The sequence below is a fragment of the Salmo trutta genome, chromosome 10 (assembly GCF_901001165.1).
Source record: "Salmo trutta chromosome 10, fSalTru1.1, whole genome shotgun sequence".
NCBI lineage: Eukaryota > Metazoa > Chordata > Actinopteri > Salmoniformes > Salmonidae > Salmo > Salmo trutta.
Window position 1 is genome coordinate 29,338,441 of NC_042966.1, and position 27,552 is coordinate 29,365,992.

A 27,552-nucleotide genomic window follows, 5' to 3' on the forward strand; every position below is an offset into this window, starting at 1 on the left:
AATACAGTATGGATAGAGAAAGAAAAAACAGGAAGTATCAAAAAGGACAAATGGAAATGGCAATGAAAGCATTTATTTTCTGACCTCAACTGACTACTTTAATGCACTTTTACTGTAAAACACTTGTGACTGCTCATGTAAAAAGGTCTTTATAAATAATTGTGTTTGTTTGATTGATTGACTGCACTAACCATTAGGTCAAACTTACTTGAGCTTCTTCTCGTTCTCTTGGGCCAACTCTTTCTTCACGTACTCCAGATCCTGCTCGTGCTCCCTCCTCAGGGAACGCAAGTCTTTCTGTAGCTTCTGCTTCTCCTGCACCGCCTCTGCCAGCTTATTCTGCAGGGACGACAGAGATTCAGCATCCCCATATTCCTGCGTCAGAGAGTGGTTCTCCGTCTCTTTGCCTGCTGTGAGACTCTTGGTTTGCTCTGCAGTGCAATGCTCCACGACCTCCACTGCATTCGTACCCTGTTTTTCTAAGCTAGTCAATTCTGTCTTTTGCTGTTCGATCAGTGCAGTCTTCTCAAGCAGATCATCCTTCAGGCAGCTTATTTCAGCCAGAAAGTTTACCTTTTCCACCTCCACTTCCTTAAGATTCATCTTAATCTCCTCAAGCCTTGAGAGGGTCTCATTTGCTTTGGTCTCTTCCTGGTTCGAAACATCTCTCTGAAGTGACAGTAGCTTTTCCTCGTACATGTTCTTCAAACTCTCCAATAAGCTCTCTTTCTCAAGTCTCTCGCCGTTCTTTACTTGCTCAATATGTTTTTCTTGTTCTTCCTTCAGCTTGGCTAGGGCTTCCTCCTGGTTTGAAATATCTTTCTTAAGTAATGATAGCTTTTCCTCGTAAATGTCCTTCAAACTCTGTAAAGAGCTCTCTTTTTCCAGTCTTTCATCACTACGCACTTGCTCAATGCGTTTCTCCAGCTCTTCCGTCATCTTGGCCATGACTTCCTCAAGGGAATTTTCTTTCTCCTCCAGGGTTTCCACCTGCTGCTTCTTTCTCGCTTCATCTATCTTGGCCTCTTCCAACTGTGTCCGAAGGTCTTTGATTGTCTTTTCCTTCTCCTCAAGTTGTGAGGTCAACTGTTTCCGAATCTGGCTGATTTTCTGCTCAGCTTTCTTCTTCAGCTCGGTCACTTTCCCAGCATTGTCTTTTGACAACCTCTCTTCAGCCGCCTTCAGACTCTCTTCTTTGCTCTTGAGAATCTCAGCCTTCGTCTTCTCAAAGGCTTCCCTTTGCCAGTCCAGCTCTTGTTTCAAAGATTGGTTCTCTCTCTCCAGGGACTGCAGTTTCTCCTCTGTAGCCTGGACTAGATTTACATTCTGGGTTCTGAACTGCTCCTGGGTCTGTTGTAGATGCTCTGTGAGCTCTTGTTTCTCACTCTCCCTGATAATGCACTGCTGCTTCAGGTCAGCAGTTAGCTGCTCACTCTCTTTCGTCCTGAGGACCAACTGCTCTTCCAGCTCACTGAGCCGGCTGTTGCAGCTCTCCACTTCCAAAGAAAGGGCACTGACTTTCTGCTCCTTTTCACTCAAGGCTTGGTCCATCTCCGACTTGCTGACGGACTGATTGTCAATGCTGGCCGTCAGCCTCTGTAAGGCCTCGTTCTTCTCAGAGATCTGTTTCTCCATATCCTCAAGTCTGGTCTGCAGAGACTTGACAGTATTGTGGTTCTGAGAGAACTTGGACTCTGCTTTCATCTTGAACTCAGTGAGGTTGTTCCTGAGGGTGTCGGCTTGCTCCACTGCAGATTTCTTCTCTTTCTCTAGTCTGTCAATGATCTCCTCCATTTGGCAAACAAGCCTCTGTTTCTCCTCCTTGTGCTGCTGATCAAGCAGTGATATGGCTTCATCCTTCCTCATATGGCTACCTGATAACTGGGTCTTCAAGTCATTTATGATACTCTCCAAGTTGCTGATATGCACAACGTTTGTTTTGACATTCTCTGAGATGGTTCGGTTTTCCTCACTGAGCTGTTCGATGCAAATTACTTTTTCTGAGATAGCTTGAGAGTGATTCTCAGCATCCCTCTGCAGAGACTCCCTCTCAGCAGTTAAGGCTTTGATATCATCTTTGTGTACATTTAGCTGAACAGTCATTTGCTCTAGTGAACTGCATAGGTTCTTATTCTCCTCTGTCCTCTGATGGAGTTGCTCCTCCAAAGTGCGTATCCTGTCAACCTTGGTAAGGATAACGTTTTTAAGATGTCCTACCTTCTTCTGATTACCCAGAACCCTGTCTTTCAACTCTCTCACTCTGCTCTCGACTCGTTCAGAGAGTTCCTTCGTACCACCTTCGATGCTGGCCTCAATTTCCCTGCAGTAACGCATCAGTTCGCTGCTAATCCCAGTGAACTGCTTCTGCAGTTCTTTTTCCTTGACTTCCAGTTGAAGAGAATGCTGTTCAAGTCTCCTCTGAACGGCCTCCCCTTCTTTACCCTTAGAAGCCTCAAGAGCTTGAAGCTGTGTCTCGGTGTCTACAAACCTCTCAGACAGAGTCTTGATCGTCTCTCTTGCCTTCTCCTCAGTCTTGCTCACCTGATCCTGGAAGGAGTTCCTCTCATTCAGAGCCGTGTTTAGATTCTTCTCAATCACCTCTACTTGCTCTTTGAACATTTCCTCAGATTGAGATAAACTCTCCATCTTGACCGCCGCGTCCTTAAGCTCGGCTTGCAGTTTCTGCACAGTGGTCTGTCTCATCACCAACTCCTCCTTCAAGTTCTTCACTTCCTGCACAACTTGCTCTTTTTCTTCTTTGGTCTTTCCAAGCTGCTGGGTGACCTCCTCCAATTCCTGTACCTTCTCCTGTAGTATTTGTGTGTGTTTCTCCTGCATTTCCTCTTCCTGTTGTCCCAGCTTTTCCTGCCAATGATGCTCAAGATTTTCCTTCTCTTGCTTATGGACTTCACACATCTTCTCTAGTTCTTCCTTGTGGTTTGCCTCAAGATGGGACATAGCACTGCTCAGGCCTTCTGAACTTGTCTGAGACGCCAGGATTTTCTCTTTACCTTGCTGTTCCTTCTGCTGTAGCTCTGACTCCTTCTTTGCCAGCTCCTTTTTAGAAGATTCCTCAAGTTCCTGAAGCTTCTTCTTGAATTTCTCCTGCATCTCTTTGTTCTTTGTTTTAAATTTCTCCATCTTCGCTTCCTGTGATTTCAACTTGGCCTCCATGTCTGTCTTAATGTTTTCTACCTTCTCATGAGCAGCCTTCTGGTCCTCTAGCTGTTTCTTTAGTTGTTTTTCTTCCTCTTGCTTAGTGTTCAGTTCATCAGTGTAAGATGTATCCTGTTCAGAGAGCTCCTTCTTAGCCTGTTGCAACTGCTTCTCTAGCTCTTCAAGCTCCTGTACCTTTTGTTGAAGAGATTCCTCTTTCTGCTTGCAGTCACTTCGAGTTGTCACCAGTTTTTGCTCTAAATCTATCAACTGACTCTTGCACTGTGAGAGTTCATCTCTGATCTTACGGAGTTGGGCGTTAGATTTCTCAAGGCCCTTCTTTTCTGATTGGGCCTGCTTTAAACTCTTCCTAAGCTCCTCCAATTCTTTAACCTTGGCATTCCGGTCTTGAAGAACCGTCTCTGATTCTTCTTTCAGCCTTTTCTCACAGACAAGGTGAGCCTCAAGCTCCTTCTCTTTCTCCTTCAGCACCAGCGTCAACTTGTTGAGTTCTTCTTTTAGCGTCTTTTCCATTCCTCCCAGGGACTGCTCATGCTGCAGTTTGATCTCCTCAATATCCACACTGTGCTTGGTCAGCACCTCCTGTAGTCTCTGCTCCAGCTCCTGCCTGGCTGACCCACCAGCGTTTTCAACTGCATCCAGTCTCTCCTCGAGAACCTGCTTGCTCCTCAACACCTCCTGGAGCTCAGAGGAAAGGGCTTCCAACTCAGTTTGTTTTACATCCAGCTTCTCCATCGTCTTCTGGTTCATGTCCTCTACATGGGACTGCAACTGGACCTCTTTCTCCTTCAAGATGGTCTCCACTTCAGTTCTGTGTTTTGCCCTGAACTCCTCCATGGCAGCGTTGTGTTGAGCTAAGGCCTCCTGGTGCAGCTCAACCTTGTGCTCCAGCTCCTCACGGTGCTTCTCCTCTAGTGCAGTCCCCTCCTCCTCGTATTTTCTCCTCAGCTCCTCCATCTGAGTGGAGAGATCATCTGATGACGGAACTGACCCAGGTTGGGAGTACCTTTCCAGAGAGCTCTCCAGTTCCAGAATTCTCTGTAATGAGATGTGTATTTATTGTATGTTTGCCATAGAATCAACCAACAATGTAAAGCTTCTAGATACATTAGAGTATATTATTTGCTGTAGAATCAACAATGTGCAGCATATTTGGATAGAGTAGCTAAATGCCAAAAGATTCTAATTCCAAATATCAATAATGCATTAGTCTTTCTGTATTAACTACCCGAGGACTTACAGTTCTGGTGGTCTCCAGCTCCAGACGTATTTCCTTAGCATTGGTCTCTGCCTCGGTCTCTATGGCAGCCTTCTGCAGCTCTGCATCTTCCAGGGCAAGGGCAGACTGCTGCTCCAACTCCTTGGCAGCCTGGGCCAGCTCCTCTTGACACTGCTCCTACACCAAACACACAATTCATGTTTAAATCTGCCATATGTAACAAATACATTGGATATCTTACTCAGCACTCTCACAATAAAACAGCAATAGAAAACAGCAAGACAGTGCCAGAGAAATATTCACATAATATACGTAAACATGCAGCTCAAACACTTTGGTCAAAACTATAGCCGAGTTTGTATTGCAGTATATGTGTAGAGAGGACAAAATACAGTATTAAAAGATATTAACTTACCACGGCCTGGTTGACTCGAGCGCTGAGCTCCTGTTCTTTATTGGCCAGTGCTTCACTATGTAGCTTCTCCATCTCTGCCATCTTCTCCTCTGAGGATTTCTACAACACAAATAGCAACACAATATTACACCTTCAAGTGATTGCAATGGGTAAATACAGGTCTTCCTTCGTGGCTCAGTTGGTAAGAGCATGCTGTTGACTATATATGTAGTTATTCAGGGAATAAGGTCAGAATACAGCATATCTATAGACACCTTCGCCACACCTTTATATCTTACATCTCCACCCCGAACGAATAGCCGGTGAATAGCATGCTATTCTCATGTTTAATTTCAAGTCCAGAATACACACAGAGAGAAAAGTGCATAAAAAGGGAATGTTTAATTTCCGTGCGCTTAACTCTGTAATCTCTTGTAATCGGCCCCTTAGTAAATTTACTGGGATTGAAATAGAATTGACGCCAACCCTGCTCTTGGTACTGGGTGAGTAGTGATTGTGTACTACTGCATGAGTACTGCATAAGTACTGAGTGAGTATTTCATTAGTATTTTGATGGTCAGTAGATGTCCCTCACCTTCATGATGGTGACCACCTCCTGCTTGACCCTGGTGAGCTCCTGCTGCAGACTCCTCCTCTCCTCTTCCCCGGCCCGCTCTACCTCCTTCACCTGTTCCTCCAGCTGGAGTTGCAGCAGCCTCCGTGCCTCCTCAGCCCTCTGGGCCATGGCCAGAGCCTTCTCTAGCTCCTCAAACCCTGGGGGAAGGTGCAAACACACATCGTTGGTTAGATAGTGTATATGTACAACTTACACATTGCTAAAGAGGAAATCCACTGACCTGCTTTCTCAGACTTCTCTTTCTGCTCCTGCAGTTCCTCTCTCTGGGCGGCGGCCATCTTGCTTCTGGAGCGGAGCTGGGCGATCTCCTCCTCCTTCATCTCCAGAGTCTCATGCATCTGACGCTTTGTCTCTGCAATGACCATGCCCTGAAGGTACAGCCATGATCGGATTGAATTCAATTTTACTTTCGGAATAAAATAATACATGTTGTATATCAACAATACGTGTATGAGATCCCAGAGGATAGCACATTAATGAACACACTTACACTACATGTCCAAAAGTATGTGGACACCTGCCTGTCGAACATCTCATTCCAAATGAGTTGGAGTTGGTCCCCCCTTTGCTGCTATAACAGCCTCCACTCTTCTAGGAAGGCTTTCCACTAGATGTTGGAACATTGCTGTGGGGACTTGCTTCCATTCAGCCACAAGAGCATTAGTGAGGTCAGGCACAGATATTGGGTGATTAGGTCTGGCTCGCAGTCGTTGTTCCAATTCATCCCAAAGGTGTTCGATGGGGTTGAGGTCAGGGCTCTGTGCAGGCCAGTTAAGTTCTTCCACACTGATCTCAACAAACCATTTCTGTATGGACCTTGCATTGGTCACGTGTGCATTGTCATGCTGAAACTGGAAAGGGCATTCCCCAAACTGTTGCCACAAAGTTGGAAGCACAGAATCATCTAGAATGCCATTGTACTGTATGCTGTAACTTTAAGATTTCCCTTCACTGGAACTAAGGGACCAAGCCCAAACCATGCAAAACAGCTCCAGACCATTATTCCTCCTCCACCAAACTTTACAGTTGGCACTACGTATTGGGGCAGGTAGCGTTCTTCCGGCATCCGCCAAACCCAGATTTGTCCGTATGACTGGCAGATGGTGAAACGTGATTCATCACTCCAGAGAACGCGTTTCCACAGCTCCAGAGTCCAATTGCGGCGAGCTATACACCATGGTGATCTTAGGCTTGTGTGAGGCTGCTCGGCCATGGAAACCCATTTCACGAAGCTCCCGACAAACAGTTCTTGTGCTGACGTTGCTTCCAGAGGCAGTTTGGAACTCGGTAGTGAGTGTTGCAACCGAGGACTGACAATTTTTACGCGCCACGCACTTCAGCACTCGGTGATCCCCTTCTGTGAGCTTCTGTGGCCTACCACTTGTTGTTGCTCCTAGACGTTCCCACTTCACATTAACAGCACTTACCGTTGACCGGGGAAGCTCCAGCAGGGCAGAAATTTGACGAACTGACTTGTTGGAAATGCGGCATCCTATGACGGTGCCACGATGAAAGTCACTGAGCTCTTCAGTAAGGCCATTCTACTGCCAATGTTTGTCTATGGAGATTGCATGGCTGTGTGCTCAATTTTATACACCTGTCGGCAACGGGTGTGGCTGAAATAGCAGTATCAACTAATTGGAAGGGGTGTCCACATACTTTTGTTTGTGTGTGTGTGTGTGTGTGTGTGTGTGTGTGTGTGTGTGTGTGTGTGTGTGTATATGTATGTATGTATGTATGTATGATATATATATATATATATATGTGTGTGTGTATTTCCAAATAGGTCCTCAATGAACATTTTTTATCTGCACTGTTATGATTGTCTCCTAAGTAGCATGTCTTAATCAAACCCAAGGCCCCTAAATTGTTTCTAACCATTATGCTGTGCCTCTAACCCTAATTCATCAGTGTGACCTCACAAGTCACAGTCTCCACACACACACACACACACACACATACACACCTCTCCTGCAGAGCTAGAGGATAATGGTCAAGTGTAACAATCGTGGATAGTGTTTGTCATCACTGCACTCAGGGGCATAGCACAAACATGTCTATATTTCACAGATTCACACTAAGCAGGAGTGCAGAGGACATTTAAGGGGCAATCAACCTTAGGACCAGAATGGTGGAGGCTGGTGGAAGGAGGGAGCAATCCATTAATGGGGTAATTGTAATGGCTGGAATGGAAAGAAGGGAAGGTATACAACATTTCAAACACCGGGTATCCATGTGTTGTTTTAGGATTCCATTCTAGCCAATACGATGAGCCTGATTTGAAGTGTCACCAGCCTCCACTGACTCAGAAGCTTAAAAGGGAGCTTCTATCAAGATATGACCAACCTTAAAAAGGAAAGTTAACTGACGTTTCAGCTTATTTCTGACTTACCTATGGTGGTGTTGTTTTATTCAAACAGTTTTTAAGTTTGTTAGCTGGCTTAGCAAGGTCCAGAATCTCCTGGCTAGCATTTTCATCACCCTAGAATTGTGGTCGAAAAACATTTAAAAAGTGAACTATCCTATTAAGAAGCCATCTTCAATCACCTTGTCCTGCTCCAGCTGTTCAATAAGGTTCTTAGCATCCCGCAGCTGGGTGATGAGCTTGATCTTCTCTGTGGTGTGCAGCTCCTGTAGTGCAGACAAGACAAACGGAAGGAAATATATTAAAAATGGGTTCATGTGCAAGGTATCAAAGCAACAGTGAAGGCAATGAGAACAGACAGATGGAAGGAGAGATCAGATAAAATATATATATATTGAAGGTTGAAGGTGCTCTTTGGGTAAGGATAAATGAACCATCTTTGAAAGTAAAAGATGGATTAATCTGCAAGTTATCAAAAGGAACAGGAGCACCGCCGTAGTAAAGGAACGGGAGCACCGCCGTAGTAAAGGAACGGGAGCACCGCCGTAGTAAAGGAACGGGAGCACCGCCGTAGTAAAGGAACGGGAGCACCGCCGTAGTAAAGGAACGGGAGCACCGCCGTAGTAAAGGAACGGGAGCACCGCCGTAGTAAAGGAACGGGAGCACCGCCGTAGTAAAGGAACGGGAGCACCGCCGTAGTAAAGGAACGGGAGCACCGCCGTAGTAAAGGAACGGGAGCACCGCCGTAGTAAAGGAACGGGAGCACCGCCGTAGTAAAGGAACGGGAGCACCGCCGTAGTAAAGGAACGGGAGCACCGCCGTAGTAAAGGAACGGGAGCACCGCCGTAGTAAAGGAACGGGAGCACCGCCGTAGTAAAGGAACGGGAGCACCGCCGTAGTAAAGGAACGGGAGCACCGCCGTAGTAAAGGAACGGGAGCACCGCCGTAGTAAAGGAACGGGAGCACCGCCGTAGTAAAGGAACGGGAGCACCGCCGTAGTAAAGGAACGGGAGCACCGCCGTAGTAAAGGAACGGGAGCACCGCCGTAGTAAAGGAACGGGAGCACCGCCGTAGTAAAGGAACGGGAGCACCGCCGTAGTAAAGGAACGGGAGCACCGCCGTAGTAAAGGAACGGGAGCACCGCCGTAGTAAAGGAACGGGAGCACCGCCGTAGTAAAGGAACAGGAGCACCGCTGTAGTAAAAGAACAGGAGCACCGCTGTACTTAACACTAAACTGAATTTAGACAACCAACTACCCCTCATAACCTTTAAGCAGGGAGTACAAACACCAGATTTCAGACAAATGGATGCATCATTCCTTACAACATAGTTTAAAATCATCAGGATGGTGCTCAGATTATTGTACAGGTTGCCCTCGCATGAACCTCCAGGCTCTTTCCTGGTAGCCTGGTCCCATATGACTTTGTGTTGTATAGCCAACTCTTATGGTCGTTTCAATTAACAATGAATACAGCACAGACAGCTCTCAGAACAGGCTACTTTCCTGGTTAGAAAAAAGTTCAATAAAACAAGGAAGTACCAAAACAGGTTGCAAAATGTTTCTGCATGTCAGGCAGAGTCTCCCTACACCACCCATGAGGCCAAGCCACCACAGCCACAAGGCAGATGTCAACAGAGGCCGCATACGAGGCCAACTAAACCAACACACAGACCAAGTTAGGTTGGGTTAGCAGCAGTGGTCTGTAGTGTAGCTAGCACGTCACTATGAAACTACTGTGTGAGAACATACAATAAGGTAAATAATCATTTAACACAAATACGAAACAGACCACAACGCCATATAAATACCAGATCCCAAAGGTGAAATTGTGGCCTGAGAGACAGCTGCTGTCTGTTTTACAGGGTGTGAGTGTGTGTGTGTGTGTGTGTGTGTGTGGATGAGCAAGCCCCTCCACGCTGGTTAGGAGAGCTGAGCGCCTGTTAACCTCTGGCTCTTTCTGTCACAGGAACAGCCCTGTTCTCAGACACTGGCCAGGTTCAACACACACACATACCTCTGTACCTCACACACACACACACACACACACCTCTGCCCATCACACTTAGATGCAGAGCTATTGTCTGTTATCACAGGCCTGTTCTGGCGCCCAGCATCACTCACAGCCGCTAGTGAAAACAACAGACACCACAGCCAAACTAAACGATGTACTTATCATTATTCCAAAGAACAATGTTGTGGTATAAAACAGAATAAATGTCACAAAGTTAGCTAAATGACATGAGCGCAGTCAGCCACTGGGATGAGTGGTAAATAGCACCCTATTCCCTACATATGGCACCCTTTTCCATACATTGTGTACTTTGGAGCTCCATCTCGTTACGAGGGCCTCATAAGACAGAGCTCCACACGCTTTCCGAGCAATAGTGTGTGTGTGTGTGTGTGTCATAGAAATAGATAGTGAAGCCACAGACCAGGCACATGATCACTAAACCATCAAGACTCCACTGGATGATTTATAACACAGTGTTGTGAAACATGGTGTTACTGTTCACACCATAGTGTTGAATTCTGTGGTTCACACTCACTCTTCAGCCCCATATAATGAACTCCTTTCAAAACTACAGTGTACTAAGTACAGGTGGCCATGTGTGGAAAATGGTCTTCTAGAATGTGTATTCCAGGGTGAAGGGTTAGCTATCTTTCCAGAAAAGTTGATTAGAAGAGCCATGTGACGGTTTCTAAACAAAATGTCTAATTGTAACGGCCGGAATGAAATATTGCTAATTTATGATTACGTGTTTCATTCCGTTCCATTCACTCCATTCCAGCCATGGAATACTATCACAATACATCCTCTCCAATGGGGTGGCAGCGTAGCCTAGTGGTTAGAGCGTTGGACTAATAACCGAAAGGTTGCAAGATCGAATCCCCGAGCTGACAAGGTACAAATCTGTCGTTCTGCCCCTGAACAAGGCAGTTAACCCACTGTTCCTAGGCCGTCATTGAAAATAAGAATTGGTTCTTAACTGACTTGCCTAGTTAAATAAAAGGTAAAATAAAAATTCTCCCTCCACTGACATTGGTTAACACACCTTGGTTTTCTCCAGCTCCTGCAGTCTCTCCTGCAGCTGCTCCTGCAGAGTGTCGTTCTCACTGGTCAGCTGGGCACTGCGCTCCTTGTGTGTCCTCAGCAGCTCCTTACACTTTTGGAGCAGATTCTCCTGGCGTGTCACCCTCTTCTGCAGCACCTCCATGCTTTTAGATGGGTCAGTGATGCCCTCTGCTGTTTGGAAGAGGTAACACAGACACAGCTTAGTGGGAAAGGAATTCCCACATGTTCTATTATATAGATATACATACTGTACATATTGTGACGGCCCTGAATTTTTCTGAACCGTCTCAGTGCTTCTCCTTCCAATAGGGCGCATTCCCTTTAATTCCCAATTAAATAGCCAGCATCAGCTGTGCAAAAGTGGGGTTGTGATGGAGACATGAATGAGGGTGTGTTCAACCCTCAGTTCTGAAGCTTCTCTCTTCCGTTTGTTGTGTTGCTGTAAAAGTGTGCTTTGTGTAGCCTAATAGCAAATCTACCCAGGATCGGATCCACTCTTTGCGTCCGTGGACTACACCTCTCCGTTGTTTTTCGTGGCCTTTCTCTGCTGGAGATCTGTCGGCGGATTGGCTTGTCTGACTGACCGACTGACTACAACCTTTTTGTATACGGTATTTCATTTGTTTTGGTGTGATGTATACCGTGATGATTTATGTAGTTAGTTGTGGTTGAGAACTTATTAAGATGTGATACGCTTTATAGTTTGTGTGGTAAAATATTTGTTATTTTGATTGTATGATTGACACTGGGTTTACGCTACACTGGTATGAACACAAACATTGCGTGACTAAGGTCACTTGAGTTCCCTGAACTTGTTTACTGGGCTGGACTCTTTTTAGGCCCGAGGTACAGGACATTTCTGGAGGAACCAGAGCTCTTTAAAGCTCATTATTGTTATATTATTGTGTGTGATCATTTATGTTGTTAATATAACCCACGCAAAATAATACAGTTGTTTTTGAAGTTCTTTCCAATGTTTTAAGGGTTTATGAAAAGTGTATTTCCATCCTGACTTTTACATGAGTCCTTTGTATTGGTGTAGACTTGACGGACCAGATGGGACTCATTCCCTCCCAAACCAAAAGGAGAAACCAATATTTTCTCTGGTAGGCACAACCTACCTGGCACCCCTATAAACGATAACCTCAAGTCAAAACCGTTTCAATATGTTCTAATCCTATCCCTATCCATGGTTTTCGCTGGGTCAGCGCTGCCTTCTGCAGTTTAGATGAGGCAAGTCAGAAAAAGGGGAGTACTGAGGCGTTAAGGAAAGGGGGATAACTAGTGAGTTGTACAATTGAATGCATTCAACTGAAATGTGTCTTCCACATTTAACCCGACCCCTCTGGATCAGAGGATTGGTGTTGTGGTTTTGTGTGTTAAAGTTATAGTTCACCTACATTACACATTTGTTTCCTTACCCTGTGAGCAGTCTATGGACAAGGTATGACAGCAATCCATGCTTTGGTTTAGTGTCCCTGGCACTGTTTCCACATGCTAATGTTTCAGCATTTGAGGCACAAATCCCATTTAAGTGGCCTTCCCTGTAGCTCAGTTGGTAGAGCATGGTGTTTGCAACGCCAGGGTTGTGGGTTCGATTCCCACGGGGGGCCAGCTCAGAAAAAAATCATAATAATATGTATGAAATGTATGCATTCACTACTGTAAGTCGCTCTGGATAAGAGCATCTGCTAAATGACTAAAATGTAAATGTAAAATGTAAGTCATGGGACCGATATTTGCATTTTTCACACATCATGTTCAAAACATCTATAAGTCACTTTGTTGAGCTTTACAATCGATTTGAGATACTTTCTGATGATTTTAATTGACGTTAAATAAAATAAATAAAACGTGTGTAAAATGCTAATAATCGGTCCCATGACTTGAATGGGATTTGTGCCACAAACGCTAAAACATTAGAATGTTTAAACAGTGCATGGATTGCCGTCATACCTTGTCTATAGACTGCTTACAGGGTAAGGAAACCAATGTGTAATTTTGGTGATTAATCCCTTTAAATATACTCAATAAATGTGATAACAGACAAATGGCTCTAAACATGTCAACACTACATTACATTACTCAGACCTGGGTCAAAATAGTATTTGAAATCCAAACACTAAGTGTTTGGTTGAGCCTGCCTAGAGTGCCAGAGGTGTAGAGGGTTTGCACCTTAGGCACTATTCAATTGGTTACATTGCACCAGACAATACTATTAGAACCCAGGTCTGCTACTGTCCATCCACACATCATCATCTATCAGGGGTGTGAGACAGCATAGTGTCTGTACTGTATAGTACCCGCGTCTTTGAAGGGGCTCTGTGGGGCAGAGACAGAGTCTGGAGCATCTTCAGCCTGGAGAGGATGTTCAACCTCAGGGGCCACAGCTCCACCAGGAACCCCCTTCAGATGTTTCTTCATCAGGGCAACCTGGTAGAGGAGGGACCACACAGTCAAAACACAGAGCAACACAGGCTGAAGACCAGATATTATTCTACAGTCAAGATTATACTGACAATGTTCAGCATACACTCATTGAAACACATTTTATTTTAAATCAATTGTAGAAATGTTATCATTGTTCTTATACTTTGAGTATGTTGTTGTACAGATCAGTGGGGGCAAATCCCAACATGATGCATTTTACATTGAACAAAAATGTAACAAAATGTGAAAACTGCACTGTACTGTATATAAACACCTGGGTCTGAAGCACAGTAATCATCTGGTCCTTCTCCTCCAGGGCAGCATCAAACTCATCCTGAAGGTGCTTCTTAGCCTGCTGGTCCATGTGCAACTCCTGGGGAGAAACATTGTCATAGAACACATTGCCTTGATACACACAGCTCTTGGTGAGGAATATAGTGTGTTTGCGATCGACTACACTGCAGTCAGACCACTCAGAATGACTGATTTAAAATAACACCCTACTTCCCTAATAACTACTCACTATGAGATCCAGATTAGTAGTTGTGTGAATTGCCTTGCTCACACTGATCGCCTTATCATCACAATTATGAGCCAGAGAAGTGTTCCTATACTCCCTACATGCAGGGCACACTACACCATTTCAACCAGGGAAAGGTTTCTTTCCTACAAACACAGGTGAGAGTCTCAGTGAATTACATCACACAAGTTCAAACAAGTCACCTGCAATGCCTTATGATGTTCTGATAATGAAAATATGCTGTTTTCTCCACTTCCTTCCACTCCTTCTTCTTTCCTTGTCTTAGCTAACCTACTGCTCATTCCTCTCTTTCATTGAGTTAGCTGAGCTCCTGCCTCACTTTCCTTGGCTTAGCTAACCAAGTGCTCCTTCCAAGTCTTAGCTAATCAACTGCTCCGTCCTTTCTCTCCAAGTCTTAGCTAACCTACTGCTCCTTCCTCACTTTGGCTTAGCTAACCTACTGCTCCTTCCTCACTTTGGCTTAGCTAACCTACTGCTCCTTCCTCACTTTGGCTTAGCTAACCTACTGCTCCTTCCTCACTTTGGCTTAGCTAACCTACTGCTCCTTCCTCACGTTGGCTTAGCTAACCTACTGCTCCTTCCTCACGTTGGCTTAGCTAACCTACTGCTCCTTCCTCACGTTGGCTTAGCTAACCTACTGCTCCTTCCTCACGTTGGCTTAGCTAACCTACTGCTCCTTCCTCACTTTGGCTTAGCTAACCTACTGCTCCTTCCTCACTTTGGCTTAGCTAACCTACTGCTCCTTCCTCACTTTGGCTTAGCTAACCTACTGCTCCTTCCTCACTTTGGCTTAGCTAACCTACTGCTCCTTCCTCACTTTGGCTTAGCTAACCTACTGCTCCTTCCTCACTTTGGCTTAGCTAACCTACTGCTCCTTCCTCACTTTGGCTTAGCTAACCTACTGCTCCTTCCTCACTTTGGCTTAGCTAACCTACTGCTCCTTCCTCACTTTGGCTTTGCTAACCTACTGCTCCTTCCTCACTTTGGCTTAGCTAACCTACTGCTCCTTCCTCACTTTGGCTTAGCTAACCTACTGCTCCTTCCTCACTTTGGCTTAGCTAACCTACTGCTCCTTCCTCACTTTGGCTTAGCTAACCTACTGCTCCTTCCTCACTTTGGCTTAGCTAACCTACTGCTCCTTCCTCACTTTGGCTTAGCTAACCTACTGCTCCTTCCTCACTTTGGCTTAGCTAACCTACTGCTCCTTCCTTGGCTTCCTTCCTTTGGCTCAGCTCCTGTTTTTTGGGGTCAGGACAGATAAAGATTTCAGGACTTCCACCTCTAATGCTGTGACTCAGTGGTTGCCTGCATCCTAAAAGCTTTTGAATTCAGAGAGAGTAACGGGTCATAACAGAGTAAAATAAGGCCCCGTAGACAGTACTTTGATAGGGATAGTAAGACAAAAATAGTACAGACATATACAGGTATTTAACAGAAACAGATGGTGTTCATGGTCATACTCGTACCTCTCTTAACTCCCCTATCCTACGGAGAGCTTTGTCTTGACTCTGACTGAGAATGGCCTGAGGAGAAAAGCAGAAAAGACTACATCAGCATTCAGCGAGTGTGGATAAAAGCGTTCCTCCATCCTCCCAATAGTACAGAGCATCACTATCTGTAATCTGGTGTTGAGGTGGTTTATGAAAATCACCTGGGTCTTCTCTTTATCTCTCTGGACTGTTCTGTAGGTAGTGACCAACTGTAGAGAGACAGACACAGAGAGAGAAGGAGAATGGTTAGAAAGGTAAATCAAACATGGCTGTAAACACAGAGATATACAGTATATTCAGAAAGTATTCAGACCCCTTGACTTCCACATTGCTATATTACAGCCTTATTTTGAAAATTGATAAAATAATTTTCCCCCTCATCAATCTACACACAATACTCCATAGTGACAAAGCAAAAAGAGATTCTTAGAAATTGTTGCACACATTTTGTTAACATACACTACCGTTCAAAAGTTTGGGGTCACTTAGAAATATAATTGTTTTTGAAAGAAAAGCAACATTTTTTGTCCATTAAAATAACATCAATTTGATCAGAAATACAGTGTAGACATTGTTAATGTTGGAAATGACTATTGTAGCTGGAAATGGCTGATTTTTAATGGAATATCTACATAGGCGTACAGAGGCCCATTATCAGCAACCATCACTCCTGTGTTCCAATGGCACGTTGTGTTAGCTAATCCATTATCATTTTAAAAAGGCTAATTGATCATTCGTAAACCCTTTTGTAATTATGTTAGCACAGCTGAAAACTGTTGTCCTGATTAAAGAAGCAATAAATCTGGCCTTCTTTAGACTAAATGGCCAGAAGCAAAGAATTTTCTTCTAAAACTCGTCAGTCTATTCTTATTCTGAGAAATGAAGGCTATTCCATGCGAGAAATTGCCAAGAAACTGAAGATCTCGTACAACGCTGTGTAATCAATGGAAACAGCATGCACCGGAGATCAATTTTCAGTCTCATAGCAAAGGGTCTGAATACTTATGTAAATAAGGTATTTCTGTGTTTTATTTTTAATACATTTGCAAACATTTCTAAAAACCTGTTTTCGCTTTGTCATGATAGGGTAGTGTGTAGATTGATGAGGATTTTTTTATTTATTTAATCCATTTTGGAATAAGGCATGTAACAAAATGTGTAAAAACTTTCCAAATGCACTGTATGCATAGCAGGCCAACTCCCTATTCTGGTCATCTGTATTTGAGACCAACTGGATGAGCGAGAGAAGACTGATCATAGTGACTTGTACATCCCATAGAGGTGTATTGTAGACATACAGCAGGCCACCTCCCTGTTTTAGCCGTTCGGAATGACTTGTTGAACTGGTAATTACCTGAAAATTATTTAGTGATTAAACTGATTTCTTTTGAGACTGATTTCCACAAGCGTCACTCAAGGAGTACCATGTAGTACCACTGCTGTAGTGTCTCATGACCCCCACCTCTGAGTATTTCCCTCTGTAGTTCCCCAGGCTCTTCTCCACCCTGTTTAGCCGATGGATCAGCTGTTCTTTAGACAGTGCCGGCAGGGACTCAGGGCTCCCATACGACTCCTCTGCCTCGCTCTCGATGTCTGATGAAGGGTCGTAGGCTGGGGTGGCAGAGGGTGAGGCCAGGGGCTCATTTTCCCCCAGGGGGGTGAGGGAGTTGAGAGAGGGGCTGCGGTTCAGGCTCTCTTTAGACGGGGAACGGAAGAGGCCCTCGGCCCGGCTGGCACCGCGGAGGAGGAGAGACTCCACAGAGGGGACGCGGAGCTGTAGCTTCTGGGCAAACGACTGGGGCTCTTCTCTCTGTATGAGGATGGACAGGAGAGTGTATTACTTTAAGTTATTCATTTTCAGATGGCAGTCAACTATATTGAACTGAAACACATGGGAATGTACATAGATAGCTGGAGACATGTGGGATATGAATGAGTGTTTCCACATGCATGGGTTAAAGATAATCAACTAAACCACTCCTATTGTTAGGCCTAGACTTTATCCAAAATGGCACACTTATCAGAATGCATATTCCTCTGCAGCTGATTAGGCCTAACTGGCATAGCATCTGAACTTGTATTCTTAGTTGCTTTATTACCTCTTCAGGACACTTCAATAACCACATTTAAATGGAAACGGAAAAGCCAGAGAAAGGTGTTAGGAGAATGAGGTAACTTGCCTGAGGAGAAGCCCTCCCATCTCCATTGATGCTTCCTCTAGGTGATCCTGTGGCACTTCTCCTGCCACTCTATAGCAGGAGGCAGGAGAGAAAGAGGTTAGAACAACCTAGGCCATGGTTTAACCAGGGCTGTGTCTGTAATGGCACACTATTCCCTATATACTGTAGTGCACTACTTTTGACCACTACTTTTGACTATGGGCCCAGGTGACAAAGTAGTGCACTATATAGGGGTCATAGTGAATAGGGTGCAATTTCAGACGCAGACCTGGTACCTGGACCTGTTAGTCTTCCATATGTCCCACACCCAGCCATCGTGCACCGTACCGCTACACCTTGATTACTCTGTATAGGATCAAGCAATATTAGCAGAGCCATCTAATATACATGGCTCTGAATATTAGTATTGCTAGGACAGGAGCAATGCAGGGGCTTATGGGTACTGTAGTTGGGTACCCTCATGCAAACTTGGATTAAACAGAGGGGTTAAATTACAAGATCGAAGGCATCTCTACTGTACCACATACAGTAACAGAACAGATAGGAGTAAAAATAGAACTACAACTAGTAGCCATTAAACTACAACTGGTAGCCATTGTTCTACACAGCAGCCATGAGGTCAAAACAAACAGTCAAACTTGATTAGAGGAGCCAGTAGATGAAGAGGTTGAAGGTAAAGGTTTGGCATTGCTGTGGATCACTGCAGCAGGATGTTATTGTAGGTTAACCAGAACATAGTAGAGACATGTGTAGTAGTGTTGTTGTGAACATTAACTGGGTAGCCTGGCTGGTTGGTTATTGAAAAGATCAGAGTTTGGTGCATCAGCCACCAAACAGAAGAAAATGGACTGAAAGAGGGAGGGGTTGCCTGAAATTGTCATCTTCAGTTTTAAAAAGGTTTTTAAATATTTTGCTACATTGTGACCTAATGAACACGACCCAGTTGTTGGCCTACTTGTAATCTTGTTAACAGTTTCCTCCCCTCCTTTGACTAACATTGATACTAGATAAGAAAAGCAAGGGGTTTTCTGCAAGTGTGATCTTTAAATCCTACCAGTGATACCAGTCAAGAAGCTGTCCCAATTACAAAGAAATGTTGAGAGCACACTTACACATGAAACAAACGTATTAGAGTTATACACCCATTGCAAAGTATCAAAAATATTAATAAATGATGTTCAACAAATGAAAACCTCTATACAAATGTATTATGGGAGTTTGAGGTCGCGATTTGAGACTGATGAGAAGGGACACATTTCACAATGTGTCTGGTTTGCTGTGAGGCTACAAAGCAGCAGGGTCTGCTTTGACTACAACAAGTCATTTCATTTGACTTTGGATCTGAGTGTGAGTGTTTGTAGGTCAAACCAATGCCTCCTAACCCTGCCTTCCAGGCAGACAAAGGGAAGAGCCCCAGAGTGGCAGAGTGGGAGGCTCAGAGTAGTGGAAAACAGGCCTGACTTGCACTCAATCAATGAATTATACATGGCCTAATGTCTAGACACAATCCATCCCCACAACCCAGACTGTGAAGGATGCCTACAACCTCACCCAAACAGTCATTCCAAGATGCTGTTTAGGTTAGGCTGTGTGTGCAGACAGGGCACACAAAAGGAGGAAAACAGTACTGTCACTTTGGATGTGAAGACTGGCAATGGCATCATTAACCAGCAGCCTAGTTTTAGTTGTTGTACACAGTCTGTCAGGCTACTGGCCAATGCATGATGACTAACCGTACTGACAGTATGGATGGGAAGACTGAAGACAGCAGGATGCAGTCTTTCTGTAGTTTTACACAGTCTGTCAGGGTGTGTAAGCCGGTTGTCTAATTAGCTCTCTACTCCTTCCCCTTGGCCCTAACCCATCGATGTTGACAGATCTAAGGGGACTGGATAGGTATAAGCAGTGTAGTGCTGGAGCAGGATGTGCCAGGGCAGGTTTGTAAGGGATATCTTTAGCAGATGACAACAGTACTGGTATGGTGGTACTATGTCAGACATGCCAGACAGTCAGGCTAGCGTACCAGCAACATGTGCCATAGTCTTTGTAGTTGTACAAAATCTGGCAGGGCATATAAAGGGATATCTAGCCAAACAGAAGGATGTCGGCTGTGTTCCCTACATAGTGCGCTATGTTTTCCATTTGTTGGGAATAGGGTGCATCCCTGACATTCAGGACACATCGTAGTTTCCCCTCTGCAGTTGTACCAAGCCAACAGATGACTAACGATACTGTGTCAACAGACAACTATGCCAGCCTGGCTTGGCTTCCAGACACCAGGCGGTGGAAATCACAGCTACACTGGTACTGTGTTTTTTAAGGTCAGAAGTAGAGGACGTCTGCAGTCTCTGCACTCAAACACAGTAAAAAAAAACTAGGCTAACAGGAAAGCTGCTCGCCTAGAGGACGTCTGCAGTCTCTGCGCTCAAACACTGTAGGAAACTAGGCTAATAGGTTAGCTGCTAGAGGACTCCAAGAGGGCTAAGGACAGGTTAGTATGTCAGTGTGTTAAACTGAACAGCTCTCTGCAGTTATGAGGAACAAATAGGCTGTGTGTTTATAAAAAAGGCACATTTACCATTTACTTTCAAGTTAAAGGTTTTGTACAAACACACATGGTCACACACAGATTACATTTATGGGCTAATATTGGGAAGTGATTCCAACTTAACATTGCTCAAAACAGTAACATATCTCTGAGTCAGTACCTTATTTAAACAAATAGCCTATCATTTGCAATATCTGTTGATTCCACAGTTATAGTAAAACACATACTATATTATAGTCAGGTGAAGAGTGATGATATTTTGTTAAATGGTCCCGGGCCCTTCCCAATAATGTAGAAAGAAAGAAAATATAGAAAAATAAAACACCTAATAAAAGTAATAATAGATACAGAATGAGTAACAATAACTTGTTAATTCTAGATGAGTGTGATGACAGCCTAGAAAAGGATTAAGCCCATCTCTAAATGCAGATCATGTGCAAATCCTCCAGACAGACAGATGAGGCTAGCCAGCCCATTGTGCTCTGTTTTTCAACAGCAATCTAGCCTGTAGCCTAGTCTGTCTGTGGGGTCAATTCCATTTCAATTCAGGAAGTCAATTGGAATGTCAACCCCAACCCTGCTGGCTAGCTAAATGTTTCAGGGGGGACAACTTGGTCTATTCTAAGAGCATGAGATTGAGACCAATGTATTGTGTGGTACTTTCCAATGGTATTTCAATAGATGAAGTGAGGAGGAATGGGAATGCATTATTCTAGTTCCCCCTGCATTATGCTAGTTCCCAACACCAGCTAGGTTGTTTTTGTGTACGATCTTTTTTAATATAAATATGTCACTCAACACCAATCGGAAGGGTATTGTATTGTTGGATGGGCTGTTTGTTTGACCACTACTAATCAATTATATTGAGAAGGGTAAATATGATAATCTTTCATGGCTCTAGGAAAAGCTTCAACACTGCAAGCTTAGTAGAGAAGGTCCGGAGATGGATCGCATGACTATAAACTCTCCAAACAGAAGACTTTTGGGGTGAGAAGTGGGAACGAGGAAGGGAATAAAATCTATAGTTAACTATACAAGAGTTTGGTAGGGTTTCAGAGGCAAGCAACTATAAAGGATAACTAAAGTCAAAGGGGAATCGGGATACCATCCATTTCTGTCAATTCAGAGACAACTGAAAGAGAGACTATTGGATAACAACAAACCGGCATACTGAAGAAAGCACAACAAGCTTCTATCCCAACAGTCACATTTACAAACCAACAATCACTCCCAAGGGATTAGATGCAAGGTTAGGAGGTGGTGAGATGCCTTCAAGTTACGAACATCAAAGAAAACAGATAAGGAGGAGGAAAAGACAGAGAGAGCAGGGTGCAAGCAGTCTTCACTGGTTCTAAACAGCAGGCCAGCTCCTCTACCCTCTACCCAGGAGCGAGGAAAGGAAAACGAGAGGGGCAGGAAGAGGAGAGGAGGCAGGGGTGGGTGTGAGGGGGGAACCGAACTCACCGCACTGGCTACCTGAGCAACCTGAGCCTGAGGTGCTTTGGGGGGTGGCTTTGATTGGTCCAGAGCAAAGATAGTATACTCAGAGAGAAAAGCAGGTTCGGCTATCATCCCGGCCAGCACCTGACCCCAGGTCAAAGGTCAGTGTGTCAACGGGACGACAGATGAGGGGGGGGACAGAGAGCAATGAGAAAAACAACAACACCATGAGAGTGAGTGAAACAGTGCTGAGGAGAGTGTAGTCTCTGCCCAGAGTCTCTGGAGAGACACTGGTCAGAGAGAGAAAACGAAAGGGAGAGAATCTGACAAAGAGACAGAGGAAAAACACAGAGAGAGAGTGAGAGACTGGTCAAAGAGAGACAGAGAGAAAGAAAAGATGGAAAGAACACCCAATCAACATTAGGGCTATGTGGCATTTACTGAATTTGACATCCTAGTATCTGTGTCCTCCATTGTGAAATAGCCTTTCATGAGAATGATAGACAGGTAGGCCTAATTGTTTATCTTGTCTTTTAAACGAGGATGTCCAAGTCATCATTAAGCTAAACATTTTTTAGGCTAATTTGCCTACATTTTTGTGGGGCACAGAAACAGTGAAGTCAAAGGAGTAAAGGCTGGAGCTGACGGTGAGCTAGAGATGATTTGAATACGATGAGGAGGAAGAAGATGCCTCTAGGCTATCTGAAGCCATATGGTGGGGATGGCCTTCCTTCAGGGGAGATGATAAACCCGGGTGCTGTCAAAGGGCTGGAAGCCTGAAACATCTAGCCTATAATTCACTGGCTGGATTTGGTTGGTGAATATCTTAGGCTTGAGTTGAGATTTAAAATGCGGAATAAATCAGAGGTAGCTTATTTCTTACAATGGATTTTGAAATGGATGTGTTGAAAATAAAGTTGTTGAGCCTATGATCTTTGGCAAAATGCATATATTTTTTTATCTGACGACGTGGATATGCCAAATTGGATTTACTGTACAAAACACTATAAGTCAAAGTTCTAATATTAAAATGCTGTTGTATATATTGCCATTCATTGAGATCCATCCACCTACACCTTAACTAAAGTTAAAAGTCTGTCTCAATTGATCCGAGTTCCACCAGCAGTCTTCAGACGATGATTGATTGTAGAAGTCCTAATGCTGCATAATGGCCTAGGCTACTTCCTCTGAGCAGTCTACCTGAGAATACGTCACTTCACTTGTTTAGACTACATTCCAAAGGCAGAGGTCATTAGAAAAAAACTTGGCATGCCGACACATTGTGGTTCACCCATGGAATTAATTGAAGTACTATCCTAGACCTGAACAATAAAATAACCAAACAATTGGCTAGGACTTGGTGAAGACAGTCAAAAAGGTTTAGCTTCTTTTCAATAGTAGCAATATTTCTTAACCCTATTCATTTGGTAATTTATTGGATAAAAACCTAGTTTTCAGGCCTAATAAGTGATTGAAATTAAGCAGGTCCTTAACTGAACCCCTGGGGCCCTGAATGGTCTGACTACTTAGTCCCTAATTTCAAATAATTAGGCTAAATTGCCTCCATCCGTGTTGGTCATGGTTTGTTTTAATCAGCTTTAAATCGATGCAGGGCTGAGTCTTAAGGGATGATACTGGTTGCACAGCTTATCCTTTGAGTGAGGCTACAGAAACTTTAAACCCTTGGATATGCATTAGGGCAGTTTTATGATGCAGCAGAGCATGGCGGCATAGTCCTCTGGAAGCACTGCAGACATAGGCCCAAGTCAGGGCTCTTGAATTCAGGTCCTGGAGGTCCGAAACACTTCTGGTAGCAAACTGCACTCACCTGGGGCCTTATTTGTCAATCATGCAAAGGCACAAATCTGTGCATAAACCATGTGTAGGATAATTTCCACGGAAAGTGTGAGATTTATCAATATGAACGTTTGCTTGAGAGTGTGTGTAAATTTAGACACAGCCATGCCAAGTGGTGGAATAAGGGAATTGCTGCTTGTCAGGCGTAGAATGGGGAAAATATATCTTGAAAATGTCTGAATAATTTTCAGTTTCATTGTATTTCCATTGTGAATTCATGCAACATATCTTGACAGGCATATCATCTGACCACCTCAGTGCATTTGTTACGATAATAATCCATATAAACTACAGTAATTTGTTAAATAAGAGGCACGTGTGAAAGTGAAACCATTGTTGAAATACAAAAAAATTATTTGATAATGGGAAATCAAATAGGCTGATCTTGCTCTGTTGGAAGATTTGTCACACGCTGCATTTAGCAGAGAACGTGTTTTTAAGAGACAGGTGGGACTTTTTTTGCAGAAAGTACAGATTGGCTCATCTGATATCATTTCCCAAAACCAGTCTTATAGGATTTAAGACCTACTTTAAAAAGGCAAAGACATGCCATTCCACATCCAAGTGCTATCCACCCTCGGGTTTTTGGCAACGGCCACTTTTTAGCGGGAGCTTGCTGAGCGGCATCTCACAGCCCTTGATGAGACAATGTTTTGAATGCAAATCAGCAGCAAAACAAACTAACATACAATTTCCATACACCATCGCACAACAGGTTGAAGTCAAGAGGATTTTCTTTGCCATCAATGGGTTCCCAAATACAAACGCCGCAAGACGGCAGAAACGTCACCATAAAAACACCATCCCAATGAGTTCAACTGCAGTACCAGTCAAATGTTTAGACACATCTACTCATTCAAGGGTTTTTCTTAATTTTTACTATTGTCTATATTGTAGATTAATAGTGAAGACATCAAAACTATGAAATAACACATATGGAATCATGTTGTAAGCAAAAAAGTGTTATATAAAATATTTTATATTTGAGATTCTTCAAAGTAGCCACCCTTTGCCTTGATGACAGCTTTGCACACTCTTGGCATTCATGAGGACCGCCACAGGAAAGGAAGACCCAGAGTTTCCTCTGCTGCAGAAGATAAGTTCATTAGAGTTACCAGCCTCAGAAATTGCAGCCCAAATAAATGCTTCACGGAGTTCAAGTAACAGACACATCTCAACTAGAGGTCGACCGATGATTTTTCAACGCCGATACCGATTATTGGAAAACCAAAAAAGCCGATACCGATTAAATCGGCCTATTCTTTTTTATTTAATTTGTAATAATGACAATTACAACAATACTGAATGAACACTTATTTTAACTTAATATAATACATCAATAAAATCAATTTAGCCTCAAATAAATAATGAAACATGTTCAATTTGGTTTAAATAATGCAAAAACAAAGTGTTGGAGAAGAAAGTAAAAGTGCAATATGTGCCATGTAAGAAAGCTAACGTTTAAGTTCCTTGCTCAGAACATATGAAAGCTGGTGGTTCCTTTTAACATGAGTCTTCAATATCCCCAGGTAAGAAGTTTTAGATTGTAGTTATTATAGGAATTATAGGACTATTTCTCTCTATATGATTTGTATTTCATATACCTTTGACTATTGGACATTCTTATAGGCACTTTAGTATTGCCAGTGTAACAGTATAGCTTCCGTCCCTCTCCTCGCTCCTACCTGGGCTCGAACCAGGAACACATCGACAACAGCCACCTTCGAAGCAGCGTTACCGATGCAGAGCAAGGGTAACAACTACTCCAAGTCTCAGAGCGAGTGACATTTGAAACGCTATTAGCGCGCACCCCGCTAACTAGCTAGCCATTTCACATCGGGTACACCAGCCTAATCTTGGGAGTTGATAGAAGCCAAGGTAAGTTGCTAGCTAGCATTAAACTTATCTTATAAAAAAACAGCACAATGCTTGAAGCATTGCGAAGAGCTGCTGGCAAAACGCACGAAAGTGCTGTTTGAATGAATGCTTACGAGCCTGCTGGTGCCTACCACCGCTAAGTCAGACTGCTCTATCAAATCATAGACTTAATTATATTAAACACACAGAAATACGAGCCTTAGGTCATTAATATGGTCGAATCCGGAAACTATCATCTCGAAACAAAATGTTTTTTCTTTCAGTGAAATACGGAACCGTTCCGTATTTTATCTAACGAGTGATATCCCTAAGTCTAAATATTCCTGTTACATTGCACAACCTTCAATGTTATGTCATAATTACGTAAAATTCTGGCAAATTAGTTCGCAACGAGCCAGGCGGCCCAAACTGTTGCATATACCCTGACTCTGCGTGCAATGAAACACAATTTCACCTGGTTAATATTGCCTCCTAACCTGGATTTCTTTAAGCTAAATATGCAGGTTTAAAAATATATAGTTCTGTGTATTGATTTTAAGAAAGACATTGATGTTTATGGTTAGGTACACTTTTTTGCGAATGCACACCGCATCGATTATATGCCACGCAGGACAGGCTAGATAAACTAGTAATATCATCAACCATGTGTAGTTAACTAGTGATTATGATTGATTGATTGATTGTTTTTTATAAGATAAGTTTAATGCTAGCTAGCAACTTACCTTGGCTTCTTACTGCATTCGCGTAACAGGCAGGCTCCTCGTGGAGTGCAATGTAAAGCAGGTGGTTAGAGCGTTGGACTAGTTAACCATAAGGTTGCAAGATTGAATCCCCGAGCTGACAAGGTAAAAATCTGTCGTTCTGCCCCTGAACAAGGCAGTTAACCCACCGTTCCTAGGCCGTCATTGAAAATAATAATGTGTTCTTAACTGACTTGCCTAGTTAAATAAAGGTGTAAAAAAAAAAAAAATACGGCAAATCGGGGCCAAAAATACAGATTGTTATGAAAACTTGAAATCGGCCCTAATTAAATCGGCCATTCCGATAAATTGGTCGACCTCTAATCTCAACATCAACTGTTCAGAGGAGACTGTGTGAATCAGGCCTTCATGGTCAAATTGCTGCAAAGGACACCAATAAGAAGAAGAGACTTGCTTGGGCCAAGAAACACGAGAAATGGACATTAGACCGGTGGAAATCTGTCCTTTGGTCTGATGAGTCCAAATCAAAGATTTCTGGTTCCAACCGCTTTGTCTTTGTGAGACGCAGAGTAGGTGAATGGATGATCTCCGTATGTGTAGTTCCCACTGCGAAGCACGGAGGAGGTGGTGCGACGTTGCTTTGCTGGTGACACTGTCTGTGATTTATTTAGAATTCAAGGCACACTTAACCAGCATGGCTACCACAGCATTCTGCAGCGATACGCCATCCCATCTGGTTTGCGGTTAGTGGGACTATCATTTGTTTTTCAACAGGACAATGACCCCAAACACACCTCCAGGCTGTGTAAGGGCTATTTGACCAAGGGGCGTGACGGAGTGCTGCATTAGATGACCTGGCCTCCACAATCCCCTGACCTCAACCCAATTGAGATGGTTTAGGATGAGTTGGACCGCGGAGTGAAGGAAAAGCAGCCAACAAGTGCTCAGCATATGTGGGAACTCCTTCAAGACTTTTGGAAAAGCATTCCTCATGAAGCTGATTGAGAAAATGCCAAGAGTGTGCAAAGCTGTCAACAAGGCAAAGGGCAGCTACTTTGAAGAATCTAAAATATATTTTGATTTGTTTAACACTTTTTTGGTTACTACATGATTCCATATGTGTTATTTAATAGTTTTGATGTTGTCACTATTATTCTACAATGTAGAAAATAGTAAAAATAAAGAAAAACCCTTGAAAGAGTAGGTGTGTCCAAACCTTTGACTTTTGGTAGTGTATGTGAAGGCTTCCACTCTTAATGCGCAGGTGATAGGCTATATGATGCACAAAAGACATTGCTGAATGTGATGGTACGCACAACTCTTTCATTGTGCATAAAAGCAATATTGGCCTAAACGCCTACAGGAGGGAGCTGTCGAGGATGGATGGTTATTGGTGAGTGTTGCCTACTCATTTGAAGTAGATTTGTCATTGCTAAAGCAACTCATTGTCTTAATGGTCTTCTCTTTGTTGCCATGTTTTTATTTTTACTGGTCAAGCCACAACTGAGCGAGTCAAATAAAAACTTTTGGTTGTACTCAATCTCTGACACTAGCACCTCACCGCATTGAATATTCCCCACAGGCTTTAAAGGGGGGAATTTGACCATATATCAAAATGCA

General features: G+C 43.6%; 1 protein-coding gene across 4 annotated transcripts in view; it reads right to left on the minus strand.

The window, feature by feature from the left end:
- Window positions 1-27,552, minus strand: part of golga4 (golgin A4) — a 52,767-nt gene that overhangs the window by 16,831 nt on the left and 8,384 nt on the right. For 2 of the 4 annotated variants that reach the window (XM_029765256.1, XM_029765254.1), the window contains exons 3-16: window positions 21,521-21,640; window positions 17,509-17,577; window positions 16,791-17,138; window positions 15,490-15,537; window positions 15,305-15,361; window positions 13,572-13,670; window positions 13,171-13,300; window positions 10,848-11,038; window positions 7,975-8,058; window positions 5,648-5,795; window positions 5,386-5,564; window positions 4,812-4,910; window positions 4,418-4,573; window positions 209-4,215 (exon numbers count right to left, since the gene is read on the minus strand). In XM_029765256.1, the coding sequence (XP_029621116.1) occupies window positions 209-4,215; window positions 4,418-4,573; window positions 4,812-4,910; window positions 5,386-5,564; window positions 5,648-5,795; window positions 7,975-8,058; window positions 10,848-11,038; window positions 13,171-13,300; window positions 13,572-13,670; window positions 15,305-15,361; window positions 15,490-15,537; window positions 16,791-17,138; window positions 17,509-17,577; window positions 21,521-21,640 (5,735 nt within the window). The remainder of the gene's footprint in view (window positions 1-208; window positions 4,216-4,417; window positions 4,574-4,811; window positions 4,911-5,385; window positions 5,565-5,647; window positions 5,796-7,974; window positions 8,059-10,847; window positions 11,039-13,170; window positions 13,301-13,571; window positions 13,671-15,304; window positions 15,362-15,489; window positions 15,538-16,790; window positions 17,139-17,508; window positions 17,578-21,520; window positions 21,641-27,552) is intronic. The other 2 variants (XM_029765255.1, XM_029765258.1) reach the window with 2 other exon arrangements.